The 27,343-nt window shown below is 35.8% G+C and overlaps 1 protein-coding gene and 1 non-coding gene across 3 annotated transcripts in view; one reads left to right on the plus strand and one right to left on the minus strand.

Annotated features, from left to right (window-relative positions):
• The window catches only part of NUP153 (nucleoporin 153), a 97,055-nt gene that overhangs the window by 4,769 nt on the left and 64,943 nt on the right, over window positions 1-27,343 (minus strand). For both annotated transcript variants that reach the window (XM_076010488.1, XM_012753611.2), the window contains exons 12-20: window positions 24,182-24,319; window positions 23,434-23,532; window positions 21,496-21,583; window positions 18,980-19,105; window positions 16,120-16,737; window positions 11,983-12,213; window positions 8,541-9,425; window positions 4,940-5,296; window positions 3,994-4,266 (exon numbers count right to left, since the gene is read on the minus strand). In XM_076010488.1, coding sequence (XP_075866603.1) covers window positions 3,994-4,266; window positions 4,940-5,296; window positions 8,541-9,425; window positions 11,983-12,213; window positions 16,120-16,737; window positions 18,980-19,105; window positions 21,496-21,583; window positions 23,434-23,532; window positions 24,182-24,319 — 2,815 coding nt within the window. The remainder of the gene's footprint in view (window positions 1-3,993; window positions 4,267-4,939; window positions 5,297-8,540; window positions 9,426-11,982; window positions 12,214-16,119; window positions 16,738-18,979; window positions 19,106-21,495; window positions 21,584-23,433; window positions 23,533-24,181; window positions 24,320-27,343) is intronic.
• On the plus strand, window positions 6,900-7,003 carry LOC142876767 (U6 spliceosomal RNA). Its single transcript, XR_012923585.1, has one exon. It is a non-coding gene; the product is annotated as a U6 spliceosomal RNA (small nuclear RNA).

Raw genomic sequence — 27,343 nt, forward strand, 5'->3', positions numbered from 1 at the left:
ATAGTAACCAAATCAACATGGCACTGGCATAAAAACAGACACACAGACCAATAGAACAAAATAAAGAACACAGAAATAAATCCACATATGTACAACCAATTGATTTTCAACAAAGTGCCAAGAACATGCATTGGGGAAAGGACATCTTCAATAAATGGTGCTGGGGAAACTGGATATTCATATGCAGAAGAATGAAACTAGAGCCATACATCTCACCATATATAAAAATCAACCCAAAATGGATTAAAGACTTAAACATGAGACTATAAAACTAGAAGAAAATAGAGGAGAAACGCTCCAGGACACTGGTCTAGGGGCAAAGATTTTTGTGGCTAAGAACTCAAAAGCACAGGCAATGAAAGCATAAATAGACAAGTGGGACTATGTTAAACTAAAAAGCTTCTACACAGCAAAGGAAACATCGATGTAGTTAAGAACTTCTGTTGAATAGGAGAAAATATTTGCAAACTATTCATCTAACAAAGGACTGATATCCAGAATATACAAGGAACCCAAACTAACTCAACAGCAAAAACAAGACCAAAAAACCACCACCCAAATAATCCCATTAAAAAGTGGGTAATGAGGCTAAAAAGACACGTCTCAAAAAAAGACACACAAATGGCCAATAAACACACGAGAAAAATGCTCAACACACTAATCATCAGGGAAACAGAAATCAAAACCACAATGAGATATCATCTCACTCCAATTAGAATGGCTATTATCAAAAGACCAAAAAAAAAAAATGCAAATAAGGAAAAGGGAACTATTATATACTGTTGGTGTGGTGGCAATGCAAATTAGTACAGCCATTATGGAAACCAGTATGGATGTTTCTCAAACCAAAATCAACTACCTAATGACTTAGCAATCCCACTACTGGCTATTTATCCAAAGGAAAGGAAATCAATATTATCAAAGGGATACCTGCACCCCCATGTCTACTGCAACACTATTAACAATAGCCAAGATACAGATAAAGAGTCCATCATTGGATAAATGGGGGGGAAATGTGGTATATAAATACATGGAATACAATTTGGCCATAAAAAATAACATTAAATCCTGTTGTTTTCAGCAATATGGTTTGAACTAGAGGTCATTATGTTAAGCGAAATAAGCCAGCACAGACAGACAAATGTTGCATGTTCTCACACACATGTGGGATCTTTAAAAAAAAAAAAAAAAAACGATCTCATGGAGGGAAAGAATAGAATGATGATTATCAGAGGCTGGAAAGGGTGTGTGTAGGGGAGGTGGAGGAGAGGTGAACAGAGGTTGGTTATTGAGCACCAAAATAGAAGGAGTAAGTTCTAGTGTTCAATAGTACAACAGAGTGACTGTAGTTAACAATATATAGTTCAAAATAGCTAGAAGATCTGAAATGTTTCAAACACAAAGAAATGATAGCCGGGCGTGGTGGCTCACGCTTGTAATCCTAGCACTTTGGGAGGCCGAGGCGGGCAGATTGCTCAAGGTCAGGAGTTCGAAACCAGCCTGAGCGAGACCCCGTCTCTACCAAAAATAGAAATAAATTAATTGACCAACTAAAAATATATATACAAAAAATTAGCCGGGCATGGTGGCGCATGCCTGTAGTCCCAGCTACTCGGGAGGCTGAGGCAGGAGGATCGCTGAGCCCCGGAGATTGAGGTTGCTGTGAGCCAGGCTGACGCCACAGCACTCACTCTAGCCTGGGCAACAAAGTGAGACTCTGTCTCAAAAAAAAAAAAAAAGAAAAAAAGAAATGATAAATGTTCGAGGTGATAGATATCCTAAATACTCTGATTTGATCACTGCATACTGTATTCACATAACAAAAAAATCACATGCACTCCATAAATATATACAAATATTATGTAGCAATTAAAAATGTAAAGCTTTAATCTTTATCAAAAATGCTTTTTGGTTATTACTAAAAGTATGTGTCTATGTATAGCAAAATGAGAGCTTTGTGTTTTCTGTGGGAATGACTTTCATTAGAATTTGAAGTATGGCCTTTTTTGATAGTTATGCTGCTACCCAGAGCCTACAACTTTCTAACATATTCCTTATTATAGAAGAACTGAGGACCACAACTCTGAAATGCTGTTTTCTCCCCAAGTTTCAGCAACAGTGTAACTACCATTTTTAGTGCCTTTTTTGCTTTTTCTCAATGTTTTAACTGGAAGGAACATTTCTGAAAGTTGACTTTTTTTTTTAAGTTTATACAACTGATTGTTCTTTATGTAAAGTGGCATGTTTTAATCTGGGGTTGAATAAAAGTATCTTTCTTTAAGGAAAAAATAATTCATTCAGACACTGAAAAACAGTTAAATGTGTTTGAAAATTTTCAATTGAGAATTATAGACATGATAAAACGGGAGTTAAAATTTTAACTAGTGATGGGTACAAAGAAAATGTTAACAAAGAGAGGGAATCATTGATGTCAGAGAAATAAATTCTGTGTAGGAGAGAAAGTCATGTATATGGCTCAGTAATGACTAGTATTTGCATAATCACAATACTGATCTAACCATACAGTGTCTCTACATTAGAAAGATACAGGGAAATGATACCTGAATGAAAAAAATCTAAATGTTCTCATGTTCCCATTCAGTATTGTGAGGGGGGGATTCTGATTAAGATGGTTAATATGTATCATAAAACAGGCATTTTATTGCCTATATTAACTGACAAAAGCACCAATATCCAGAATAAAGAACTCTTACAAACCCATAAGCGAAAGCCAATCAACCAAACCAAAAACTGACCCAAAAAATGTTTAAAAGAATTCACAAAAACAAAAGAAGGTAAGAAATCAAATACAATCCAAATATGAGAACTCTCATACACAATGGTGGCAGGATGTGAAATGGCACAATTCATAAGGAAAGGTTTTTATTATCTTCTAAAGTATAAGATACACAAAATCCTTTTAATTTGGCAATCCCACTCCAGGGCATATACACTAGAAAAAACGCAAATGTGCTCCAACGGACATATATAAGAATGTGCAGAGCAGCATTTTCTAATAGCTAAAATTAACTCAAATATCCATTAATAGTAAACAGATAAGTTGTGCTACATTCATACACTGATTTACTCTACAGCAATGACAATATAAACAAACTATATGCAATAACATGGATGAACCTTATAAACCTAACAGAGTCAAAGAGGCAAGAATCAAAAGATTGTATACAGTAAGATTCCATTTACAGAGATAAAAATCAGGCAAAATTATATTTTCTAGAGATGCATACGTCAATAAACTTTAAATAAAACCAAGAAGGTGATTACTATAAAAGACAAGACAGTGGTCATCACTAGAGTGGAGAAAAAAAGAGAGGAATGTGATCAAAAGAGAAGGGCTCCCAGGTGGTTGTTAGAAGCCATTTGCTTCAACATTACATTGTTCATTTATGTTTTATGCCCTTTTCTACATTAGGTTACATTTCACAATTAGAAAAATATCAAATAATGCAATTTTGAGGAAATACAACATTTTAATATACTATGATTAGTCATATTTTAAAAGTCATGGGAAGTTTTGTTTATACATGCAAGTGCAAAGGCTAGTATCATCATTAAATATAAAGTGTCATGATACAACTCAGAGGGACTGTCTAAGGAAAGAGTTTTGGAACTAGGGTATAACTTCCTGAAGCTAATCCATTCATAAAGATCAGAAAATATAGTTCAAACCTAGCTTTGATAGCCCCAAAATTCAAAGTTGAAGAGAAATGAGAATGAGTAAACTCTACACCTAAGTAGAATTGTAAGAAACACTTTAAAATATACTCTAATAATATCTTTAAGAAGTTATGATTTTGTGAAACTTGGGAATATTGTGTATAGGTAAATTGAACATATACCTCTCTATTCTGCCAAGTATAAGAGACAATAAGAAAAAATAGACATGTGCATGGTTTCAAAGTTCAAAGAAAATATTTTTAAGATACACAAAACCTAAGTACAGAGACAAACAACATCACTGTACATACTTACTGGAATTAGGAGCTGTCCCAGAGCCAAATGCAGACTGATTGGGTTGTTGGCCAAACACGGGGGGCTGACTACTGCTTGACACTGTCCCAAAAGTAGGTGGTGCAGGCTGAGAACCAGCAGAAAATAATGCTGTTGAAGAGGATATAGATCCAAAGCCTGGGGGATTAGACTGGCTGGCACCTTGACTTTGTCCAAATGTTGGGGTCTGGGTAGCACCAAATGCTGGACTGGCAGATGGTGCTGAAGGTCCAGTTCCAAACACAAAGGAGGATCCTGGAGGCCAAAGGAAATGCTTAAATCACCACAGTGGCTAAGTGAGATTATCCTCAGAACATTTCTGTAAACCCACAAACAAATTTCAAGCTTCTTTTCAGACTCTTGCCTTACTAACCAAATTCCATCAAGGTAAGTCTTAAATAATGATAAAAAATATAAAACTCTCTCTACCATATTTAGTGAAACATATAGAACTCATATAAACAAAAACTTCAATTAACAAACACTCCCCACCTTCACAGTCAATAATTTTTGGTAAAGGGATGTATCTAAAATAATCTCCCACCAAAAATTTAATTTGGTCAGAAACTGCCTCATGTTGTGTGCATGTACAGACTGCATAATAAAGACTGATATCTAATAAAACAACCTCCAGTGTCTGGTTACTTACAACTTAACATTTCAAAAATAAAACTTAAAAAAATAAATATTACACTTTCTAAAATTAGAAAAACTGTTTCCAAGAGTTAAATATATTAAACTTGAACACAAAAAATGTACATTATTCCACATAATGAATAATTACAACCTCCCTGGTATAGATGACCTAAAGGCATTCATGTAGTTTTGTGATAACCTGTTGTATTATTTACTAAAAATTGACATACTTATAATTAAAGCCCATCCCATTACAATGTATAAATATATCTTTTTTCTTTTATAAATGTACCTGCAGAGCTAGATGTGGTTGTAGCTCCAAAGCTGAAACCAGCGGATGTGGTATTATTACTGTTGGCTCCTGGACCAAAGACAAATGGGGTGACAGCTGTACCTGTGCTGGATGTGGTTACTGGTTTGCTCTCTTGAGAAAATAGCAAAGACTGAGATGTACTGGATTCAGCAGAGTTACCAAAGGCAGAGCCGCTCACAGGATTGCTGGCCTGTCCAAACACCAAGGCAGCCACAGGTGGATTGGAGGAAGAGGTGGAACTACCAAATATGCCACTGCCTGCAGAAGTGGCTGGAGTACTTGAACTGGAGGAATTATTGTTCAAGAAACTAAAAACTGGCTTTGCTGTACCTTGATCTGTAAGACAGAAATTAAGAAACAAACAAATCTTTAAGAACAAATTGTCTCAAAAAGCTTTTTCCTACCCTACAATCAATTCACTAGAAAAAATAGTAAGTTTTTTATATAGATTTATTCATTGAGCGAACATCTGTTAATACTAAATTTTGACAAAGCCAAATATATCCATCTTTTCTTTTAAAACTTACAGATTTCCTCTATCGAAGGAGGGCCTTCAGCATTCAGGTTAATAAAAATTAAAATCCATTAAATCCAAATTTAACTAGATATATTGTCTGAATACCAAGTTCAGAAAGTGGAAGATAGCAATACTGATTTGCCAATATCTCTCTATATATTGATTTTACAACTTATGTTACAATATGTAGCAGAATCACAACTTCACTATATCTAAATGGATAGTCAATTTTCTCCACAACATGTAGTACACTTTTGTGACTAACTTGTAGTGCTACCTTTATGGTACACTAAATTCCCAAATACATATATGTTTCCTCTACTGTTATTACCACTGGATTATTTCAATTACTGTAACTTACAGTATGGTTTAATATTAGTAGGGCAAACCTGCCTGTGTGCCTGCCCTTCTCCCCAGAATATCTTGTATATTTTCCCTTCCATGTGAAATTTATTTATTTATTTTAATGTCAGCATATTACAGGGGTAGAAATGTTTCGGTTACATATATTACCTTTGCCCCACCCGAGTCAGAGCTTTAAGCATGTCCATCCCTCAGATGGTGTGCACCGCACCTATTAGGTGTTAATGTACCCATCCCCTCTGCCCCTCTCCTACCTGCCCACACCTGATGAATGTTACTACTATATGTGCACATATGTGTTGATCAGTTAACACCAATTTGATGTTGAATACATGTGGTGGCGCTTGTTTTTCCATTCTTGTCATACTTCACTTAGTAAAATGGGCTCCAGCTCTACCCAGGATAATACAAGAGGTGCTATATCACCAATGTTTTCCGTGGCTGAATAGAACTCCATGGTATACATATACCACATTTTATTAATCAACTCATGTACTGATGGGCACTTGGGTTGTTTCCATATCTTTGCAACTATGAATTATGCTGCTATAAGCATTCTAGTGCAGGTTTTTTTTTTTTTATAGAATGTCTTTTTTTTCTTTTCGGTAGAGGCCCAGTAAGGGGATTCCTGGGTAAAATAGTAGCTCTACTTGTAGCTGTTTGAGGTGTCCCCATATTATTTTCCACAGAGGTTGTACTAGTTTGCAGTCCCATGTGAATTTTAGAATTGCTTTAGCTTGTCAAGTTCCACAACAATTGCTCTAAGAACTGAAATTATGAGGAGGGACAGGAGATCTCTCACCCAGAAACAAGTATGTCTTTTGTGTCTTTTAAGTATTCAGCATGTTACAAGTTCTGTTGTTGTTATAAAATACGAATTAAAAATGTTACTGGAACTAACCAATGGGCACACAGGTGCCCAGAGGAAAACAAAAGTCATTGGAAATCAAACAGGAGGGAAGGGGAGGCAAAAACCTACCTAAAGGGTACAATGAACACTATTCAGGAAATGGGCACACTTACAGTCCTGACTCAAGGATTACAAAAGCTATCCGCGGAGTGCTCGCTTCAGCAGCACGTATACTAAAATTGGAATGATACAAAGATTAGCATGGCCCCTGCGCAAGGATGACATGCAAATTCATAATGCATTCCATATTATAAAAAAAATAACAAATAAAAAAGCTATACTCCCTATTTTGAAATAAATTTTTTTAAAAAAATTAAAAATGTTAGATAATACAAATGAGATATGCTATTTTATTGCTGATTTGAAGGAAAGCTTTTAATTTTTATATGGTGATCCTAAATCCAGCGACCTAGCTGAAGAGTTTTTCCCCCACTATTCCAATAATTTGTTCGTTCCATTATTACACACAAGGGAGGGCTGGTCACAGTATGCTATAGGCATTAGTATGATTTACACAAAGTAGGATAAAATTTCATTAGACCCTATCTCGTTTTGTTCCTTTCCAAATGATAAGTAATTTTAGTTTTGGTTTTCTTTGTAGGATGTCTTTACATGTCCAAGTAAATATCTGATAGACAAAAAATACAGCTACTTGTCAAATTCCATACTCTTTTAAGGTTAATTTTGATTTTGAGTGTTTCCAATTTATTATTCAACAGTGTTCACAGGCATTCAACTTTTGATCCTTTGTTGTCTGAAATCAACTATATTTTGCCTTCAAGTTTAACAAATTTGGCTGATAACAGAATTCTAGGTTCGAGACCATTTTTACTTGGAGGCACTTCTCTACTATTTTTAGCATTTGATATTGCAAATTAGAAGTCTGATGCTAATCTGATACCTATTTGTATTCAGGGTTTGGGCTTTGGTGTCCTAAAATTTCACTGGTCTTTGTCAATGAGCAGATCATTCCATTTTTTAAGACCAATGTTTTTATATCTAGAAAGTTTTCTTCAATCTGGGTTTTTGTTTCTAGCAAAAAAAAAAAAAAAAAAAAAAAAAAAGGAAAGAAAGTAAAAACAGAAAATTTTTTCTGTCATTTCTTTGATATTCCTCCATACTGTTCTCATCTTTTAAGCACTCCTATTCAAAAGAAACTTGAGGATCTAGCTTGGATCAATCTGTTTATACTTTTGCATTGTCTGGGGAATTTCCAGTTCATTAATCTGATTGTCAGCTATGTTCTTCCTACAACTCAGTACACAGAATAATTTTATTTCATCAACCATGTTTTTTAGCTTGTAAGGATGCTATTTCGTTTTTTTCTTTAGGATTTTAGTTTTCAAAATCACCTGTTTTCTCAGGGATTAATTGTATCTGTTGTTTGTGTTTCTTAAATGTCTGATGATGGCTTGATATCTTAACTATCTGTACATAAAGGCCTCTACAAAAAATTATATTAGTTAGAAAACACTTCATGAGCTCAAGTAAGAATCCCTATTTTCCCAGGTAGTATATGCCAATTCTGATTATAAAAGCCCAAACAAAAGGGAGAAAGATATATACAAATGTGCACTATTGTAGGCTTTCCATGAGAGCTGTATTTCTCAAAATTAGATCTGAAGATAACTTCATTAGAATCCCAAGGGTTTATAGCAGTTGAAACTGAAAATCCTAGGCCTCCTTCCCAAAGAGTTCTGGACTCTATCAATTATGTTCTATGTACAACTATGTAAACCATTCCTTGACTTGATATCAAAGATACCTTGTAAAAAAACTTTGATACTTACCAGCTGTAGTATTGGTTTGAGACCCAAAACCAAAAGTGGCCTTTGCTGGCTGTTCAGATTCCTTCTCAGATGGTTTTGCCATACTAAAACTAAACGTTGATTTTGAAGAACTCTCATCTTTGGTTTGCTCTGAATTCCCAAAGGAAAACACTGGTTCACACTTTGGCTCTTCATTGTCAGCTTTCTTTCCAAAAACTAGAGAAGTAGAAGTGACAGGCTCTTGCTGTTTCTCTTCTGTCCTTCCCAAAACAAACATTGAGGCTGATGGCACAGAGGCAGGTTCCACACTGCCAAAAGTAAACCCTCCTTTGGTGGCAGGCATTTCCTCTTTTTTTGCTTCTGATGTCTTACATGTGAAAGGAGGCACTGAAACACTCTTGGTTTCTATGGTTCCAAAGCTGAAGCTGCTCTTGTTCTCAGAGGTCACTGTGGTGTTAGTAGCAGCGGGGGTGGTGTTAATAACACCTGTACCAAAGCTAAAGCCTGCAGTTGAAGATTTAGGCAGTTCCTCTTTCTTTTCTTGCTGTCCAAGATTAGACACCCCAAATTGAAATGGAGTTAAAGAAACTGGGTTGCTTAAACCAGAAGAGAGTCCAAACTTAAAATTATTATCATTCTTACTGTCTTTTTTAACTTCTTCAGGTTTAGAATCAGATGAAACTCCAAATTTAAACTCTCCTATTGGTTTAGAAAATTTGAAGCCTTCACTCACGGTGTTTATAGACCCAGAATCTGATGACACACCTGTTTTGAATCCTCCCTGATCTCCAAATTTAAAGTTTCCAGTGTTTGTTAAAGTCTGAGAAGTCCCAGAAGAGGATGATGGTATACCAAATTTGAAGGATGAAGCTGGTGGATTCGAAAATGAGGAAGATGTGCCAAAGCCTGAAAAAATATGACACCACACATACAATGAATTAATATACTCACCTTCTCAAATAAAATGTAAACCCTGAAAGCCAAAGTGACATAGGAGTAACTTTGAAAAGGCCTACTTTGAAGAGTATTACCAATGGCAGTAAACGTGAACCAGGTTGACCAACATACAGTGTATGAGAATTATATCTCAATCCTTACCACTTTTCATTTATTGACTGGCAGAGATCAAAAAAGTCTGATAAAGTTTGTACTGGCGATGAGACTGGAAATAACAGGCACTATACACTGCAGGTGGATGTGGAAATTAGCAAAAACTTGTAGGGGGGCAATTTGTTAATCTTTACCAAAAATTACAAACACATATGCCCTTTGACTCAGCAATTCTACAGCTGGGACTTTGTTTTAAAGATAAACTTAGAGGCCTGCAAAATGCCATATGCAATTAAGGCAACTGTAAATGAGAAAGAATAAAGATATGCCCAAGATAATACATGATAAAATCAACAGTGCAGAAAGGATGTGTAATATAGCAATCTTTTCTAATAAGGCAAAGGGAAATAAGAATACACAGAATAATAGTGTTTGATTAGGATGGGCATAAAGAAATTGAAAGATATACAAGAGGCTGGGTGTGGTGGCTCATGCATGTCATCCCAGCACTTTAGGAGGCCAAGGAGAGAGGATCACTTGAAGCCAGGAGTTTGAGACTAGCCTGGGCAATGTAGTGAAACCTCATCTCTACAAAGAATTAAAAAATTAGCTGGATGTGGCAATGTGTGCCTGTATCCTAGCTACTTGGAGGCTGAGGCAAGAGATCACTTGAGCCCAGGAGTTTGAGGCTCCAGTGAGCTAGGATCATGCCCCTGCATTCCAGCCTGGGCAACAAAGCAAGATTCTGTTTCAAAAAACAAAAACACCAAAAGATTTACAACAAATTAGCCATAGGTATTACGTTTGGAGGGGAGAAGTTGAAATACAGACAAGAGATAGACTTTTCACTGTGAATCTTATTCTTGATTTTTAAATCTTATGAATAAATGTATTATTAACGCAAGGATTTAAAAATAATTTAGCATCAAAAAACAAGAATTACATAAGTTGAGGCAAAATTTATAAAGTTAAACAATATTATACTGATAAGATCAAACTCTTGGTTTCATGTTTTTCCGCAGCTAAAGAAACTAGTAAAATGAAGTGCTTACTGATCAGCTCAAAACAAGAATCATTTAAAGGCGCTAAGATACTTATGCATTAATCTCTTACCCATAAGTAAATAGGCAAATGATAGCCAAGATTTATAAGCCCATCCCCCAGATTTCCCCCTTTAATGATTACCCACCCCACCTTCTTTCCCTAAGAAAGGCTTAGTTGAAAAATTAGATCACAATCTCAGAAAGATGTGGCTAACCACATGGTCTAAAATATATTAAATAATATTAGACAGAAAGCTAAAAATAAAGGTGCCAAAGATAAGAATTAAGAAGTTATCATCTTGGCTTCAAAGGGCTCTACTGGACAGATTTAAAAGTATGGTAGATCACTGAACTGCAGATAGAGAACAGTATTAGAAAAGGACCATGAATTAACAACTACAGAATCAGAGAAAATGGACTGGAAAGCAGTTACCTTCTAAAATACATGAATGCAATGTTTTCCAAACTGTCAGTTGTATCCCATTCGTCACTCAATTAATTTAGTGGGCTGCAACCAGCTATTTTTCTTTTAAAATGAAATAAAATAGAAAATACCAGGGTACCTCACACGCATCAGAGCTAAGTATTAGTTTGTAAAACTTTTATTTCAATCATATAGACGAGTACACTGTGCATGTGATGGTTCACAATATAAAAGGGTTATTTCTGACTTTTGGTTTGCAGTCAAAAAATCTAAAAGCTACTAGAGTCCAAGGCAAATTATGAAATAGATAAAGGTTGGTATTCTTTTTAATCCCCACACATTTCCAACTTGTAGGCTCACTATCTTACAGATTAAAATCTTTCTCACCCCTCCCTGGCAGGTCCTTCAGATCTAAAATCTCTTTTCTTTCCCAGCTTTCATCAAAATTTTGACTGAAATGTGTAAATGATCAAAATAATTCATACAGGGATATAAAAATTTGAAAAATTTGGCCTCCAGATACTTCAGCATTAATTACTTTGAGAAGTTCTTCCTGTATATTTACATATTAAAATATTAAAAGAGTTCTTTTTCTGAGACATATTCTGAGAAATCAAACTCCAAGCCAGGATTAATTAAATAGGTTTCAGAGTCAAATAAGAGTCAGTAAATTAATATAGGGTGTTAACAGTTTAAAACAAAAAAAACCAAAAAATTTTGAGACTCAATAACACAAGAAAAATTTCTTTACTCAGCTATAGAAAAGATATCTGACTCTTGACAAACAACTAACTCAAGTTTATAATAATTCATAGATAGATATATAACTAAAAGATCTCATTTTACATGAATTTTCAATAGAAAATGAATAACTTAAACACTAGCGGTATCTGCAAGTACGTCATTTTAAAATGGCTTTACAAAGAGGCCCTTTACCATGCCTTACCTTTAAACTCAGATTTTGTGCCTGGCTTTGCACTTTCACATGCTGCACATTTGGTAGAGTCTGCTTTATTCTGCACTAGGCACACTTCACAGTCCCAGCTTCCCTCAGGTTTCTTGAACTTGTCCAATCCTAGACAACCTCCAGAAGATAGACAGACAGGTACAGTGCTGCTACTTGAAGTAGGTACTGAAGTTACTAAAAAATTGCCACTTGAAGTAGGTACTGAACTTCCTAAAAAAAAAATAAATAAATAATGGGGAAACACATGAAAATTTTAATTTACATTTCAGGATTTTAATAACACCACAAAGTTTCAATGCTCAATTTCTAGTAACATTTCCTATTAAGATAAAAGGCCAAAAATATGAACAGTAGATTATTAAGAATAGGACAGACCTCTCAGATTTCTTTTAACCTTATAAATGAGCCAGCTCACACTAACCATGCTCAGAGTTGAGCTCCCCTTAACCCAAGTTTGAAATTCTAGGGCTTCTGTTTTGTAAATCATGCTCACAAATTAGAAGCTAAAAGACTAAATTGTTCTCAAGAATCTTTGTCAAATTTCTTCAAACAGCCCAACATTCTAAGACATAAGATGAAAACTGTAGGCAATATTCTAACACATAAAATACATAGCCATGACCATATTAATTTCAAGATTTCAAAGCCTACGTCTCTCTGCCTTTGAAACAATCATTTCTGCACAGAAGGAAGTGTTCTATCATGCACTTTGCAATTCAACTTGACACCTACTATCTTCACAACAGTCCTGTTATATGCTAGCCACTTAGTAGACATTTATTAAGTACCATACTTGGCTTCTGGAGACACTAAAGATGAATAAAATGTTGTTTATCTTCTAAGGTGCTCATGGTCTAAAAGTGGGTAAAAAAAAAAAAAAAAACCTCAAAAGCATAGAAGCAGGCGGGGTGCGGTGGCTCACGCCTGTAATCCTAGCACTCTGGGAGGCGAAGGTGGGCGGATTGTTCAAGGTCAAGAGTTCGAAACCAGCCTGAGCAAGAGTGAGACCCTGTCTCTACTATAAATAGAAAGAAATTTAATTGGCCAACTAATATATATAGAAAAAGTTAGCCGGGCATGGTGGCACATGCCTGTAGTCCCAGCTTCTTGGGAGGCTGAGGCAGCAGGATTGCTTGAGCCCAGGAGTTTGAGGTTGCTGTGAGCTAGGCTGACGCCATGGCACTCACTCTAGCCTGGGCAACAAAGTGAGACCTTGTCTCAAAAAAAAAAAAAAAAAAAAAGCATAGAAGCACCATCACCAAGTGATAAATGATCTAAAATAAGTGTGCAAAGAAGGAAGAAATGACTAAAAGGCAAAAGGATACACAGAGGTGACAAATCTTTAAGCAGAACTGACATGTTTGTGGGAGAAGTTGCATGGGGATAGTGTTGAGAGGGGAGCCATTCACTGGTATTCCTACTTTAAATGGTCTCCAATTATTATCACTTTCCCACAGCTACCTGAATGATCTTTGCATTTTATAGGTATGTTCTCTTCTATCTTACCAACAAAATTGCTCCCTGGGGTTCAATCTTTGGTCCACTGCCCTTCTCACAAATTCATCTATTCTGATAGTTTTAAACACCAACAAAACATTTCCTAATCTGATCTGTAACCCACACTCTGAGCTTCATCACTATAGTCTCTTCTAAGTTGATGGCTCCACTGTCCACTTGGTTATTAGCTTAGCTGGATGGTTCCTCCTCCCTTACATATTTCTCAAATTTATTCCAATCTTGTTCTGATTCTTCCATTACTATTCTAGTTTAAGCCCTCCATTCATCTCTTATTTGAATAATAGCCCCTTTTTTTGAGACCATTGGTCTTATTCCTTTGAAATCTATCCTCCTCAGAAGCAACCAGTGCCACGTCATTTTGTTGTAGTTCTCTGGTTGTTCCTTTTAAAAGATTAACTGTTCAAAGGTTTTATTCCTGCCACTCCCTTTAAGTTAGTGACTTCAGTTTTAGGACATCTTTTCTATTCACTCAACTCAATCACCTCTACTCCCAGGACTTCAAATACCAAAACTATGAACTAATAACTCCAAACTGGTATCTCCAGCCCAGAAGGTCTATATCAGAATATCCAAAAGCCTCACATAGTATCTGAATGTCAACTTTGGTAGCTTGAAATCAACTGCTTTTACATTATTGTCCATCCCCCATTCCCTATTTAATTCCACTAGTACATATCACCAGTATCTATCACCTATATATATTATTGCTATAACTTCCTAACCTGTCCTCTGGTCTCCAAATTTTGTTGCTTTCAAATCTGTTCTCCAAAAAGCCAGAGTGACTTATCACAAATACAAATTTCACCATATCACTCCTCTGCTGAAAATGATGGCTCGTCATTTAAAGAATACAGTTATTTAATACATAGATGAACTTCCTTTGTTCATGTGTAACAAATCACTTCCCAACTCAAAAGTTTTATTACTCTTCCACCAACTAAAAATTAATTTTGGTTTCCTGCATACATCAAGGGCTTTCTTTTTTTTTTTTTAGGTGAGGAGGGGGCACCCCATGAGAAGAAGAAGGTATTTCAGAATGAAGATTCTAAAGTCTTATTCTTGTGGAGATGCCCAGTAGGAATTAGAAACATGGTGCAAGGGCTCAGGCAAGGGGTCTAGGCTAATATAACAACTCAGAGCTTTACATTACAAACATAAAACTACACATCCATTAAAAATGCAATAAAACGCCAGGCACGGTGGCTCATCCCTGTAATCCTAGCACTCTAGGAGGCCAAGGCAGGAGGATAGCTCAAGGTCAGGAGTTTGAAACCAGCTTGAGCAAGAGTGAGACCCCATCTCTACTATAAACAGAAAGAAATTAATTGGCCAACTAAAAATATATATAGAAAAAATTAGCTGGGCATGGTGGCGCATGCCTGTAGTCCCAGCTACTTGGGAGGCTGAGGCAGAAGGATTGTTTGAGCCCAAGAGTTTGAGGTTGCTGTGAGCTAAGCTAACACCATGGCACTCTAGCCTGGGCAACAGAGTGAGAATCTGTCTCAAAAAAAAAAAAATTGCAATAAAAATAGGAAGGATCATTCTCAGAATATGCATGTTTTTAATCAATATCTATGATGCCTTATATATGTATCACATTACAAAACTAGCAAAGAATCACTTTCAGATGAATTAAAGATTGACGTGACTCTTCAGTAATTCTTCCAACTTTGAACAGAGAAACAGAAAAAACTCAAACCTAACTACATTTTTCTGGCTAAGTTAGAATTTTTTCATTAATGATCCAGTAATTTACTATCATTACAACATCTCTGGCAGAGAACAAAATGTACTGTCATCAATATTCAGCTACAGCTTTTCATTAAGGACTCTGTCTAATCCTTAAAGAAGCCTTCCCTGGTATTGACCACTAGCTATCCTAATTTCTACTTAGAGAGGAGACAAATATTGTATTCTCTACAAAGGTTTGAGGTCAGGCGCGGTAGCTCATGCCTATAATCCTAACACTCTGGGAGGCTGAGGCGGGCGGATTGCTCGAGGTCAGGAGTTCAAAACCAGCCTGAGCAAGAGCGAGACCCCGTCTCTACTAGAAATAGAAAGAAATTAATTGGCCAACTAATGCATACAGAAAAAATTAGCCGGGCATGGTGGCGCATGCCTGTAATCCCAGCTACTCAGGAGGCTGAGGCAGGAGGATCGCTTGAGCCTAGGAGTTTGAGGTTGCTGTGAGCTTGGCTGATGCCACGGCACTGACTCTAGCCTGGGCAATAAAGCAAGACTCTGTCTCAAAAAAAAAAAAAAAAAGGTTTGAGAAACACTGCCCCACTTTAAGCTCTTTCTGTACCTTTATTCGTCAACTTTGAAAATGATGATGAAAAAGTTTCTGATAAAATCACACAGAAAGGTCAGCATAAATATTGGACTGGTTAACACACAACCTATCCAAAATGAACATGGAGATCTAGCCCCAAGCAAATCATTTTAACAAGATAGTTTAGAAAAATTAATATATACGAGGAAATGCTCATCCTGAAACATTTAAAATACTGCAGCTGTTCTGAACTGTTTTGCAAAGAATAAATTACAATGTTGTACTACAGTACTTAGCAATATTATTCCACAAAGCCATAAACATACCTGGTTTCTCAGACATACAGGACACACATTTATTGTCTTCTGCATTATTAGAAACACAGCATACTGGACACTCCCAAGAGCCCACGGGCCTTTTGAATTTATCTCCAAATCCTAAGGTATTGGTGGTCACAGTGCAGCTGGAAGATGAAGCAGTCATAGTCTCAGCACTTTCTGAAACCACTGTCAATGCAAGGACTCGCTTCACCCCAGTTCCAGGTTTCGGTGTTTCACAGGCTACACATTTTATCGCTTCAGGTTTATTTTGTACTAAACAGGTATCACAATCCCAAATTCCTACTGCTGGTTTAAATTTGTCTCCAAAGCTTGTCCCTGATGTAGAAAGAGTTGCTTTGCCACTTTTACTTGGTGTCCCAATTCCAGTCTGTTTAGCACTATCTCTTGGTGGCAATTTTGCTGCCTCACAGGCTATGCACTTGTTGTCTGAAACTTTGTTCTGGAGTAGACATGTATCGCACTGCCATGATGATCCAGCTTTTAAACTCTCTCCAAACCCAATTCCACTAGAAGAAAAACTACTTATTGCTGGTCTTGTATAAACCACTGGGCTTGTCGTGGTAGGCTGAGCAGCAAGAGAATCTACCTTCGGTGATGTGAAACCTGCAATAAAGGAAGGGGAGAGTGTAACAAAAGTTAGAGAAGCTTTCTAAATCAAAGCATTAACTGGAATATTATTACTAGGAGAAGACATGTTTACCTTACTGCACAGTTAAAACAATTCAAGATGGACTACTTAAGAGGTTTTTTTTTCATCTAAGCAATCATATTTCTTAATTATATACTAAGTGACACTTGGACCAGTTAAAATTCTACAAAATATATTTTTATTTACAGGATAGCGCCTTCTCCTTCGAGGAATTTCTAGTTTGATCCCTTCATTTGTACTAATTTACTGATATATACTATTGTCATGTACACTTTGCTATGTTCTGCCCTTCCAGCAAATACAGTATACTCATAGCCTTCCTCCTTCATCTATCTCTTCTTTCAAGTTCCCTTGGCTATGCCAAATGACTTCAATATCTATCATCTTTGAATTTTGTTCAGTCATAATCCACTGTTGTGGAATCCACTAGCTTTAATAAAACCATATGAGTTGTGCAGGTATAATTATTTGACAGATGTCCCTCCAAAGTACAACTGGGTGATAAGGATTATTTTTAATTATACTAAACTCATATAGGCTTTAAAATGGTAATGGTTCAATGACAAATCCCAACAAAGATGTACCAAATCCTCTGGTAAGGCCTACAAATATAAAGATGATTAAAACCAAATCTACCTTTCATGGAGCAAGAGCACATGCAACTCAAATACATGCTTAGACAAAATTACTGAACAGTTATTCAAACAAAACTGTCTCAGATGTCTCTTCAATATAATCTCAGAGATCCTTTCAAATTCCAAGTATACCATTTTGGCAAAAACTGAAGGTGTTTAATTTAGACAAGCTGTTCACACAAAAGCATGGAATGGGGCTAGAGGGTGGAGGTCTTTGTGCTACCCCAACTGTTGTCATTGAATTGATTCACTTAAGCTACAATTTATTCATGGGAATGACTTTCTAATCCTTCACTTAGAAGCAGTTAACTTTTATTTTACAAACACTGACCCCATCAGTGATCTGTTTTGCCAGGCTTTACCACCAAAGGAAAAGAAAATTAGAAGGGAAGAAAATATAGAGGGTTGTTACAGGTTTTCTAGTGGTACCAATAAATAATCCAGCCTAAAGCTATTTGAGATAAGGGCAAAATGATCCCAAATACTTCAGTTACTCCCAGTGGTCAACAATATACTATTTTGCTAATAATTAATTTAAATCACTAAGGTTGGCAAAATTTAACAGTAACCACCTCAACACACCACAGATCTCCTTCCAACTTTTCAGATTTTCCTAATTTTGCTCAATGAAGACTCCTCACAAATTTTTCTTATTTCAAAATCCAAAAAGGGACGAGAGGAAGTTAGTACCACGAGTGCAAAGTATAACCCTAGATGTATAAGATAAACTATACACACTTGATGCTTGCCAAATTCTAATACACGCATTCTAGAGTTCTGCCATAACTGCACAAAAACTATCTAAAATACTGGATTCCTGTAGGCAGTATACTCATCTATAAAATGAGAGATCTGGGCCAGAAAAATCCAATCCTTCTAAATTCTGTTGTAAAAGCCAACCTTATTTTTAAAAACCTATCCCATTTACATAAACACATCTGCTGGGTAAGTTTAAATTCTTTCTGAGCCATTAGATTATCTTATAAATGGTTTTACGGTCTTATACTACACAGCAAATGAAACTGTGAACTTTCTCTTTGATTTCGAACCAAAAACTTAATCCTATTTGGGAAATTCTATTTATCCTCTTCAAATGGTTACCTACTAGCTTGCAAATCTTGTTTCATTTCAATTGAGTACTGTCTCCTATATGTATATGTTATAACTCAGCAAATGCCTTCCACCTGGCCTTGTTCCATATATACTTTGAGAGGAGAAGGCAGTTCAATGCTCTCAGAGAAAGACATGCCTAGATAGTCTTGATTCGCTCTTGATTCCATATTGGCCTGTCTCTATTGACAGGCAATTCATTTTCTCCTTTTATACTTGCCTCTTAGAGATTTCATTTTATTACAGAGTCCTTAAATTCCAAAGAAATAAATAAGGATTCGAAGGTATTTCCCACAAAAGGATTATATCTGACTACATCTATGTTCAAAAGTTGGTCTCCTATCATAATTTTTTAAAGCCTAAAGCATAATTCAAATGACATTAAAATGAGATCATGAGTTTGCATTAAATAATTAAGATTGTTTATTCTCAACAGTAGCTGTTATCTTACCAGGGCTTTTCAGAATATCTAGAACGCTTCCTTCTTTCAGGGTTTTTGCAGGTCTAAAAGGGTTCTCATAATTTTCATCTGATGTCTTCTTACAGCTTGTACTATTCACTGCAGTGATATCTTGAGCTGTAATTTTTTAATTGTAAAAGATATTATGCTGAGAAAAAGCACTGGACTCTAAATGCATTAAAAAATCTTTCAAAGTCAACTCTTTTTGATCAATTTCTAAAAGCTCATGAAAAAATTAACTGTAATAAAAAGATAATGAAAAACTTAAAAGTACAAAATTAATTTGCCATTAAAAGGCAAAAATACTATTTCCCATACTGTGCCACGCCCCTGTACCATGCCCTTTCTGTACTACACAAAAAGACAAAAAATATAAACTATAACTGTCACCCAATGAATTCACTAATTATCAAGAAAATCAAACTGAAACACTAGAGAAAATATGGCAACTGGGGCAAACCCATCCACTACATGAAATATGCATTTGATTACACAAACATTTATAATGTTGATCAAGAAAACCTTAAAAGTTCCAACTGAGCAATTATTTCATTTCTAGAAATTCATACTATATTGAACATGTCTCCAGTTATTATACTAAGAATCTATATGACAACATGCTCTACAATTATAGTAAGGGTCTGATTATACAAATTATAGAACGGTGACATGATGGAATGCCTATGAAGCCAAAGAAGTCGTTCTTAAAAGCAGTTACAGGTAAAAGCAGGTTGGAAAGTTCAGAAGATTTAGAATGTTTACATCTAAAGAGTAATAGTGGCTGCTAGGGGTTAGATGAATGATTTTATTTATTGCTTTTACATTTTATGCTTTCCAAATTTATATCCTTATATTTAAAATAAGAGATCTAAATTTTGAGTGTGGTAATGGCTTTATAGTTATATGTTTAAAGAGAGGTCTGATGAAATAAGATGTTTGGGATTATTTCAAAACAACCTTATGTGTGTGTTTCTATGTAGGGCGGGGAAGAGGGAAAAAACCAACGAGACAAGAAACAAGTTGGTTATAAAATAGTAAATGGTGACCGGGTGTGGTGGCTCACGCCTGTAATCCTAGCACTCTGGGAGGCCAAGGCAGGAGGATCACTCAAGGTCAGGAGTTTGAAACCAGACTAAGCAAGAGCGAGACCCTGTCTCTACTAAAAATAGAAAGAAATCAATTGGCCAACTAAAAATATACAGAAAAAATTAGCCGGGCATGGTGGCACATGCCTGTAGTCCCAGTTACTCAGGAGGCTAAGGCAGAAGAAGGATTGCTTGAGCCCAGGAATTTGAGGTTGCTGTGAACTAGGCTGATGCCGCAGCACTCTATCCTGGGCAACAAGAGTGAGACCCTGTCTCATTCATTCATTCATAAATAAATAAAGAAATAATAAAACAATAAAATAAAATAGTAAATGGTGAAGCCAGTGAAGAGTATATGGCATTCAGTCTACTATTCTTCTTTTGAGAATGCCTGAAGATAAATAACCAGGCTTTTCTTTTTAAATGTTTGCCAATTTAAAAAATAGTGGGTAAATTGGTTTCAAAAAATTGACTTATCTCTACCTCACACCACAAACAAAAATTACTTCAAAATGAATCAATGACCTCAATAATAACAAAAACCATAAAACTCTTAGAAGAAAACCTAGGGGGTATAGTTTCATGACCATGGATTTGGCAATGTATTCTTACATGACACCAAAAGGACAAGCAACATAAGAAAAAACTGGACTTCATCAAAATTAAAAACCTCTGTACATGTAAGGGCATTATCAAGAAAGTGAAAAGAAAATCTACACAAAATGGGAGGAAATATGTGCAAAGATCAGATCATTAATCTGATAAGGGTCTAGTATCCAGATCACATACATAAAGAACTCTTGTAACTCTAACAGAAAGAAAAACCAATTTAATGGGCAAACTACTTCAATAGACATTTCTCTCCAAGAAGACACATAAACAGCGAACAAACTCATTTCTTTCTCTCAACCATGCTGAGAATTTCTTCAGTTACTGAATTCAGCTACTGAATTTCAGCTGCTGAAATTCAGCTACTGAATTTCTTCAGTTCAGAAATTATGTATCACTGCATGGGCCAGCATACACACAAAAATGCTTGTGAACTGAACAATAAAACCTGGAGATAAAATCCACTACAATTATAATGTAGACAACCTTTAAACTTCTTAAAATGAGATTTCATTTATAACAAATTCATCACCTTATTTTAACTAAACCAAGAGAGTAGATAAACTTGCTATCCCTCTCAAAACCAAACCTTAACACTTACATTTAATTTAAGGAGGTAGTATCACTGAAGATAACTTACAAGAAGCATTATATAAATATTAAGCTTAAGGTTGATGACAGCTCTTGATTGCCTTTCAGAGCTAATTTCATTCAAATGAAGGCATTTGTAAGAATTACCAAACGTGACAGAGACTCTGAAATACTAATGTATGCAACTTTTTATATAAAAATATGTGAGAACTTTTTACTTACCTGAACTAATTATCATTGGTTCTGAAGTACAACTGGAGCCAGAAAGTTCTGCTGTTTTAGCAACAGGCACACTAAAAGTAAATCCAATCTGTAAAGAGAAAAGGTATCCTTTAAGTGTCAATTTAGTTTTTTTGTTTTGTTTTGTTGAGACACAGTCTCACTCTGTTGCCCTGGCTAGAGTGCCATGGTGTCAGCCTAGTTCACAACAACCTCAAACTCCTGGGCTCAGGCGATCCTTCTGCCTCAGCGTCCTGAGTAGCTGGACTACAGGCATGTGCCACCACGCCTGGCTAATTTTTTCTATATATCTTTTAGTTGGCCAATTAATTTCTTTCTATTTCTAGTAGAGACGGGGTCTCGCTCTTGCTCAGGCTGGTTTTGAACGCCTGACCTTGAGCGATCCACCGGCCTCGGCCTCCCAGAGAGCTAGGATTACAGGCGTGAGCCACCGCACCCAGCCTGTCAATTTACTTTTAAACAAATATCAACTATGGAGCTTATTTTTATTCCAAGTCAAAATATGTACTAAATTTCACTTATCTTAATGTATTTAGTTTATATTTTATAATCTCTGAAGTTGGGATTCTTCTTATATTGAATGTCAATGTCATAGTTTAACAGACAGCATTTTTAATTTCTTAGGCATTTTTTTCTTTCAAATCAGTACATAAAATTGGTTTTTGTTCCTAATGCCCAGTTCTGGGTTTCTGAATGTCATTTTCTAATAAAAAGTATGAGACTTTGGGGGCAACTGATGGATTTCAGATATGTGGCAGGGAAATTACATTTGATCTGTAACATTTAGTGGTGCTAGAAAGTAAGGACAGGCCGGGAGCAGTGGCTCACTCCTGTAATCCTAGCACTCTGGGAGGCTGAGGCAGGCGGATTGCTCGAGGTCAGGAGTTCAAAACCAGCCTATCTCTGCTATAAATAGAAAAAATCAGCCGATCATGGTGGCGCATGCCTGTAGTTCCAGCTACTCGGGAGACTGAGGCAAAAGGATCACTTGAGCCCAGGAGATTAAGGTTGCTGTGAGCTAGGCTGATGCCACGGCACTCACTCTAGCCTGAGCAACAAAGCAAGATTCTGTCTCAAAAAAAAAAAAAAAAAAAAAAAGAAAGAAAGTAAGGGCATAGTTAAAAACAGAACATGGTATGTCAAAAACATGCCAAATGTGGAGCAACTTGAACATTAAACTTATGTATTATTCTTACCCAAAATTTTACTTCATTTTCTTTCTTTTCTTTTTTTTTTTTTTTGTTTGTTTGGTGCAGTGGCATCATCATAGCTCACTGGAATCTCAAACTCCTAAGCTCAAGCATGCTGATTCTGCCTCAGCATCCCAAAGTGCTAGGATTACAGGTGTGAGCCACCATACCCAGCACAAAATGTTTAATACTTGACCATGAAGAAACAAATACATATTGTAGGACATAAAAAGAGCCCAGAACTTTTCCAGATTAAAGACGAATCAAAAGGCATGTTTTAACTAAATGCAATATAATTTACTTGATTAGGTCCTTGTCTTAATTGGATCTAGGACCATTAGAAAGAAAATAGCAATTAAACGACAGTCTCAGGATGAAAGGGAAATCTGAATATGGATTGTGTTGTTATTATATCATGTAATTTCTTGGGTATGATAACTGTATTGAAAAGATGCAAAGGACTGTCCTTTTCCTTAGGGGATACACAGAGAAGCATTAAGGAAATCAAGATGCCTGCATTTTAACTTTGAAATGGTATAGGAGAAAATACATATGCATATATATGTAGTGAATAATATGTAATTTTCAGAAGTTTTCTATACACTGAATATTTTTTAAGTTGAAAGAAAAAGAATAGTGTTTCTTACCACCAGTGCCACCTTAGATTTGATAAAAATACAACATGGCTTTGAAATGAATAAACAAAAATTATTCTTTGCTTGCTACTTACAGATGATGGAGGTAGTACATCTGCCTCAGTAGATTTTACAATTGGAGATGAAAATCTAAACATAGGACTGCCAGTGCTACTTGGAGAGGTCATCTGTACCTGGTTTTCCAAATTATTAAGAAATGACACAAAAAGAGCTACTTAGGAAAAAAAAACTGACAATACAATATACCTTAAGCAAATTAATTATCCCAAAGAAACTAAAAATTTTTTCCTTTTACATTTAAAAATAACTTTAACTTCTGAAAAACAGTGAACTATAGATGCTATCAAATCTGGCTTCCTTTTATAAAAAGAGCATACACAATCTTAGAGGTGGATATTTGCCTACAAGAGAAAAATACCATCTATAAGAATATGTTCAGAAAAAGTGCAAGCCAAGAAGAAATCATAAAAATTTCAGAACACATTGAAAGATGTTAAGACTACACTTTAGAAGTAAAAACATAAGTCCTTTCTTGCCCAAAAAGTATCTTTTTGGAAAACACTGTCTGGAAACAAATTTACAATAATCTCATTCTCTAATGCATTGCATAAGAGTAGAAGAACACTCCCTTATAAAGTATCCAAGATATTTGTACATACTTTTTAAAAAGCAAAACACCACTTCCATTTATTTCTCTCTGCTTGCTATGAGCTATTAATTTCCATAATGAAAATTAATCACTGCTCAGAGTACAGTATTAGATTTTTTTTAAAAAAGGAAGAATGAACAAAATTCACCTCTATTTATACAATGTTTTTTTACCTTGTTTGTTAATGATTGAGACAGACTGATGGCTGACGGAGAGGAAGTTGTCATCACAGGGGAACTAAAATTGAAGGTAGGCAGTGAAGAACTGGTGATCGGTAGAGAGATTTTCGGTAATACTGGTACTTCCATTTCCTAAAACACATGTTTTATTTATAATGATACATTTCATCATTCATGTCATTCTTTTATCTCTACTTACTTTCATGTAGAATCAAAGGTACAGGCAAATTTAGATAGGAAGAAGGTGGCACCATGTAGCATTAACATTGTGGGCTCTCAAATCAGAAAAACTAAACAAGATGTGAATCCCAGCTGTGCCACTAGCCATGTGACTTTAAGAACCTAACTGCCCTCAGCACCAATTCCCTAATTGGTAAATATGAGAGAAAAAAATAATAATCCTTACTCTATACCATAGTCTTAGTATTAATTGAAACAAAGTTATATACAGTAGTACCCCCTTATCCAGGGTTCCAATTGCCACAGTTTCAGTTGCCTGCAGTAGTCAATCATGATACAAAAATATTACATACAATAAGATACTGGGGGAGGGAGGGAGGGAATCGGAGAGAAAGAGACTACATTTATATAACTTATATTACAGTAGATTGTTATTATTTTTGTTTTATTATTGTTGTTGTTAATCTCTTACTGGGCCTAGCTTACAAATTAAACTTTATCATAGGTATGTATGTAAAAATATCATAGATATAGGGCTCAGTACTATTCAGGGTTTCAGACAATCCCTGGGGTCTTGAAACATATCCGCAAGGATAAGCAGAAACTACCGTATGGTCTTGGTATGTAAAACAAGCATTTAACAACCGCTGGTACTGAGAAGTCTGGTGAACCACCCTGGTTTTTAACCTAACAGAGCAAAGAGCACCCTGAGTCTCCAGCCTAAATTAAGAGCAAACAAAAAGAATCCACTTCTGCTAATGGTGGAGTAGCTTATATGTGACCACTACTCTAAAAGATACTATAAACTCTGGAAAAAATTTAAGAAACAACCATGTGAAAACACTGGAGAGCAACCAAAATCAAGAACAAACTGGATAGGAGAGGACACACTGAAAATGAGAAGGGCACCAGGTGAGCCTCCTGTTCTCTTCATGAGTTGGTACCACTGAAAACTGCAAGCCTGTTAGTTGAGGAATCAGCTAGAAAATTACGGGAGATGCAGGAATGAAGAGTCACAAAAGGGGAGCCCCAAATTCTGCATATAAACCACCCAAATCTTTGGTAGATCTGAAACTATACAGGTGTTAAGCAGACACCAAACAGCCAAATAAAACTAGAGTTTCAGCTGCCCACCATAGAGGAAACTAAATCTGAGTTCAGATAAGTTCACTACTAGCTAAAAGTAGCTAAATACTTCGAATGGATGCAGTTTATTGTTCATGAAGCACACCTGAATAAAGCTGATCCAAAAATCAAAGGCAAAATAAAGACCATTTCAGATAAAATAAAAAGACTCTATTGCCATAAAACCTGCTTTACAAGTTCTTCAGGCTGAAGGGTAATGATACCAAATGGAAACTCAGATTTCAGAAAGAAATGGAGAGTGTGAGAGCAAACATAAAAAGATTTTTCTCTTAATTTCTTTAAAATACATATAACCATATGAAGCAAAAGGTATACATCGTTGAATTTATAGCCTAGCTAGATATAATACAAATAAGCATACCATAAAATGCCAGGGAAGTGGGGTAGGAAATCTCACTACACAGTCCTGTTAAATTTTACAGAAGTGGTATAAATTTTACAGGAAGTAGCAGAGTCTGTAAAAAGTTAAGGACAGATATCATAATTCCATGATACACCACTAAATAACTCAATGAGGTAGAGCTAAAAAGCCAACAAATAGGCCGGGCATGGTGGCTCATGCCTGTAATCCTAGCACTCTGGGAGGCCAAGGCAGGAGAATCACTTCAGGTCAGTTCAGACCAGCCTCACCGAGAGCAAGACCCCGTCTCTACTAAAAATAGAAAGAAATTCGCTGGACAACTAAAAATAGAAAAAATTAGCAGGGTGTGATGTTGTGCACCTATAGTCTCAGCTATTTGAGAAGCTGAAGCAGGAGGATCACTTAAGCCCAGGAGTTTGAGGTTGCTGTGAGCTAAGCTGATGTCACAGCACTCAAGTCCAGGCAACAGAGCAAGACTCTGTTCTCAAAAAAATAAAAAATAAAAAGCCAACAAATAAATTAAAATGGAATTTTAATAAATATTCAGTTAGTCCCCAAAAAGGCAGTTCTGAAAAGAACAAAAGAAAAAAAAACATATATGCGAGAAATAGAAAATAACTGATAAAAGGAAACCCTTACTCTAACCATACCAATAATTACATTAATTATAAAGGGATTAAATATTCCAACTAAAAGATAGAAAATGGATATAAAAGAATCAACTATATGCTATTTATATATTTACTTTAAATATAAACACAGATAAACTAAAAAGACATACCCTGCAAATAGTAAGCACAAGGCTTGTTCTAGTAAGAATAAGTGGCTACATTAATACCAGATGGTAGATTTCAAGACAAAGAGTATTTTCAAAGTTTATTAAAAAGGACATGTAGCAACATTAAAAGGGAAATTCATTATGGAGCCACATAACAAGGTGGCTCTTGTAAGGTGTATGCTCTAAACAGGACCCTAAAATATATGAAGCAAAAATTGATATAATTAAGGGGGGAAGACAAATTCACCAAATAAATTTGGCAATTTTAACACCGACCCTCAATAGTTTAACAGACTATACCTTACTCTCTCCTAAAAAAGAACAAATATCTAATAAATACTATCAGTTACCTTATTAACTGACTGCTGTAGAACACTATGCCCAACAAGTACAGAATATATATTCTTCAAGAATTACCAAGCAGACCATATGCTAAGCTGTAAGCCAAGTCTCAGTAATTTCAAAACATTAATATCATGATCTCAGTATTTCTCTAATCACAATGAAATTAAAGTAGAAATCGCTAACCACTATCCCCCCCCAAATATCTGAAGATTAAAAACATTTCTAAATAATCCATCGGTCAAATATAAAATCAAAAGGAAAACTGGAAAACAAAAGCACAGCTATAAATCTTTTAGAAGCAAAACAGGAGAATTATCTTTGTAGCCTGGGGATAGGCAACAGTTTC

Source organism: Microcebus murinus, chromosome 15, assembly GCF_040939455.1.
Source record: "Microcebus murinus isolate Inina chromosome 15, M.murinus_Inina_mat1.0, whole genome shotgun sequence".
Lineage (NCBI taxonomy): Eukaryota > Metazoa > Chordata > Mammalia > Primates > Cheirogaleidae > Microcebus > Microcebus murinus.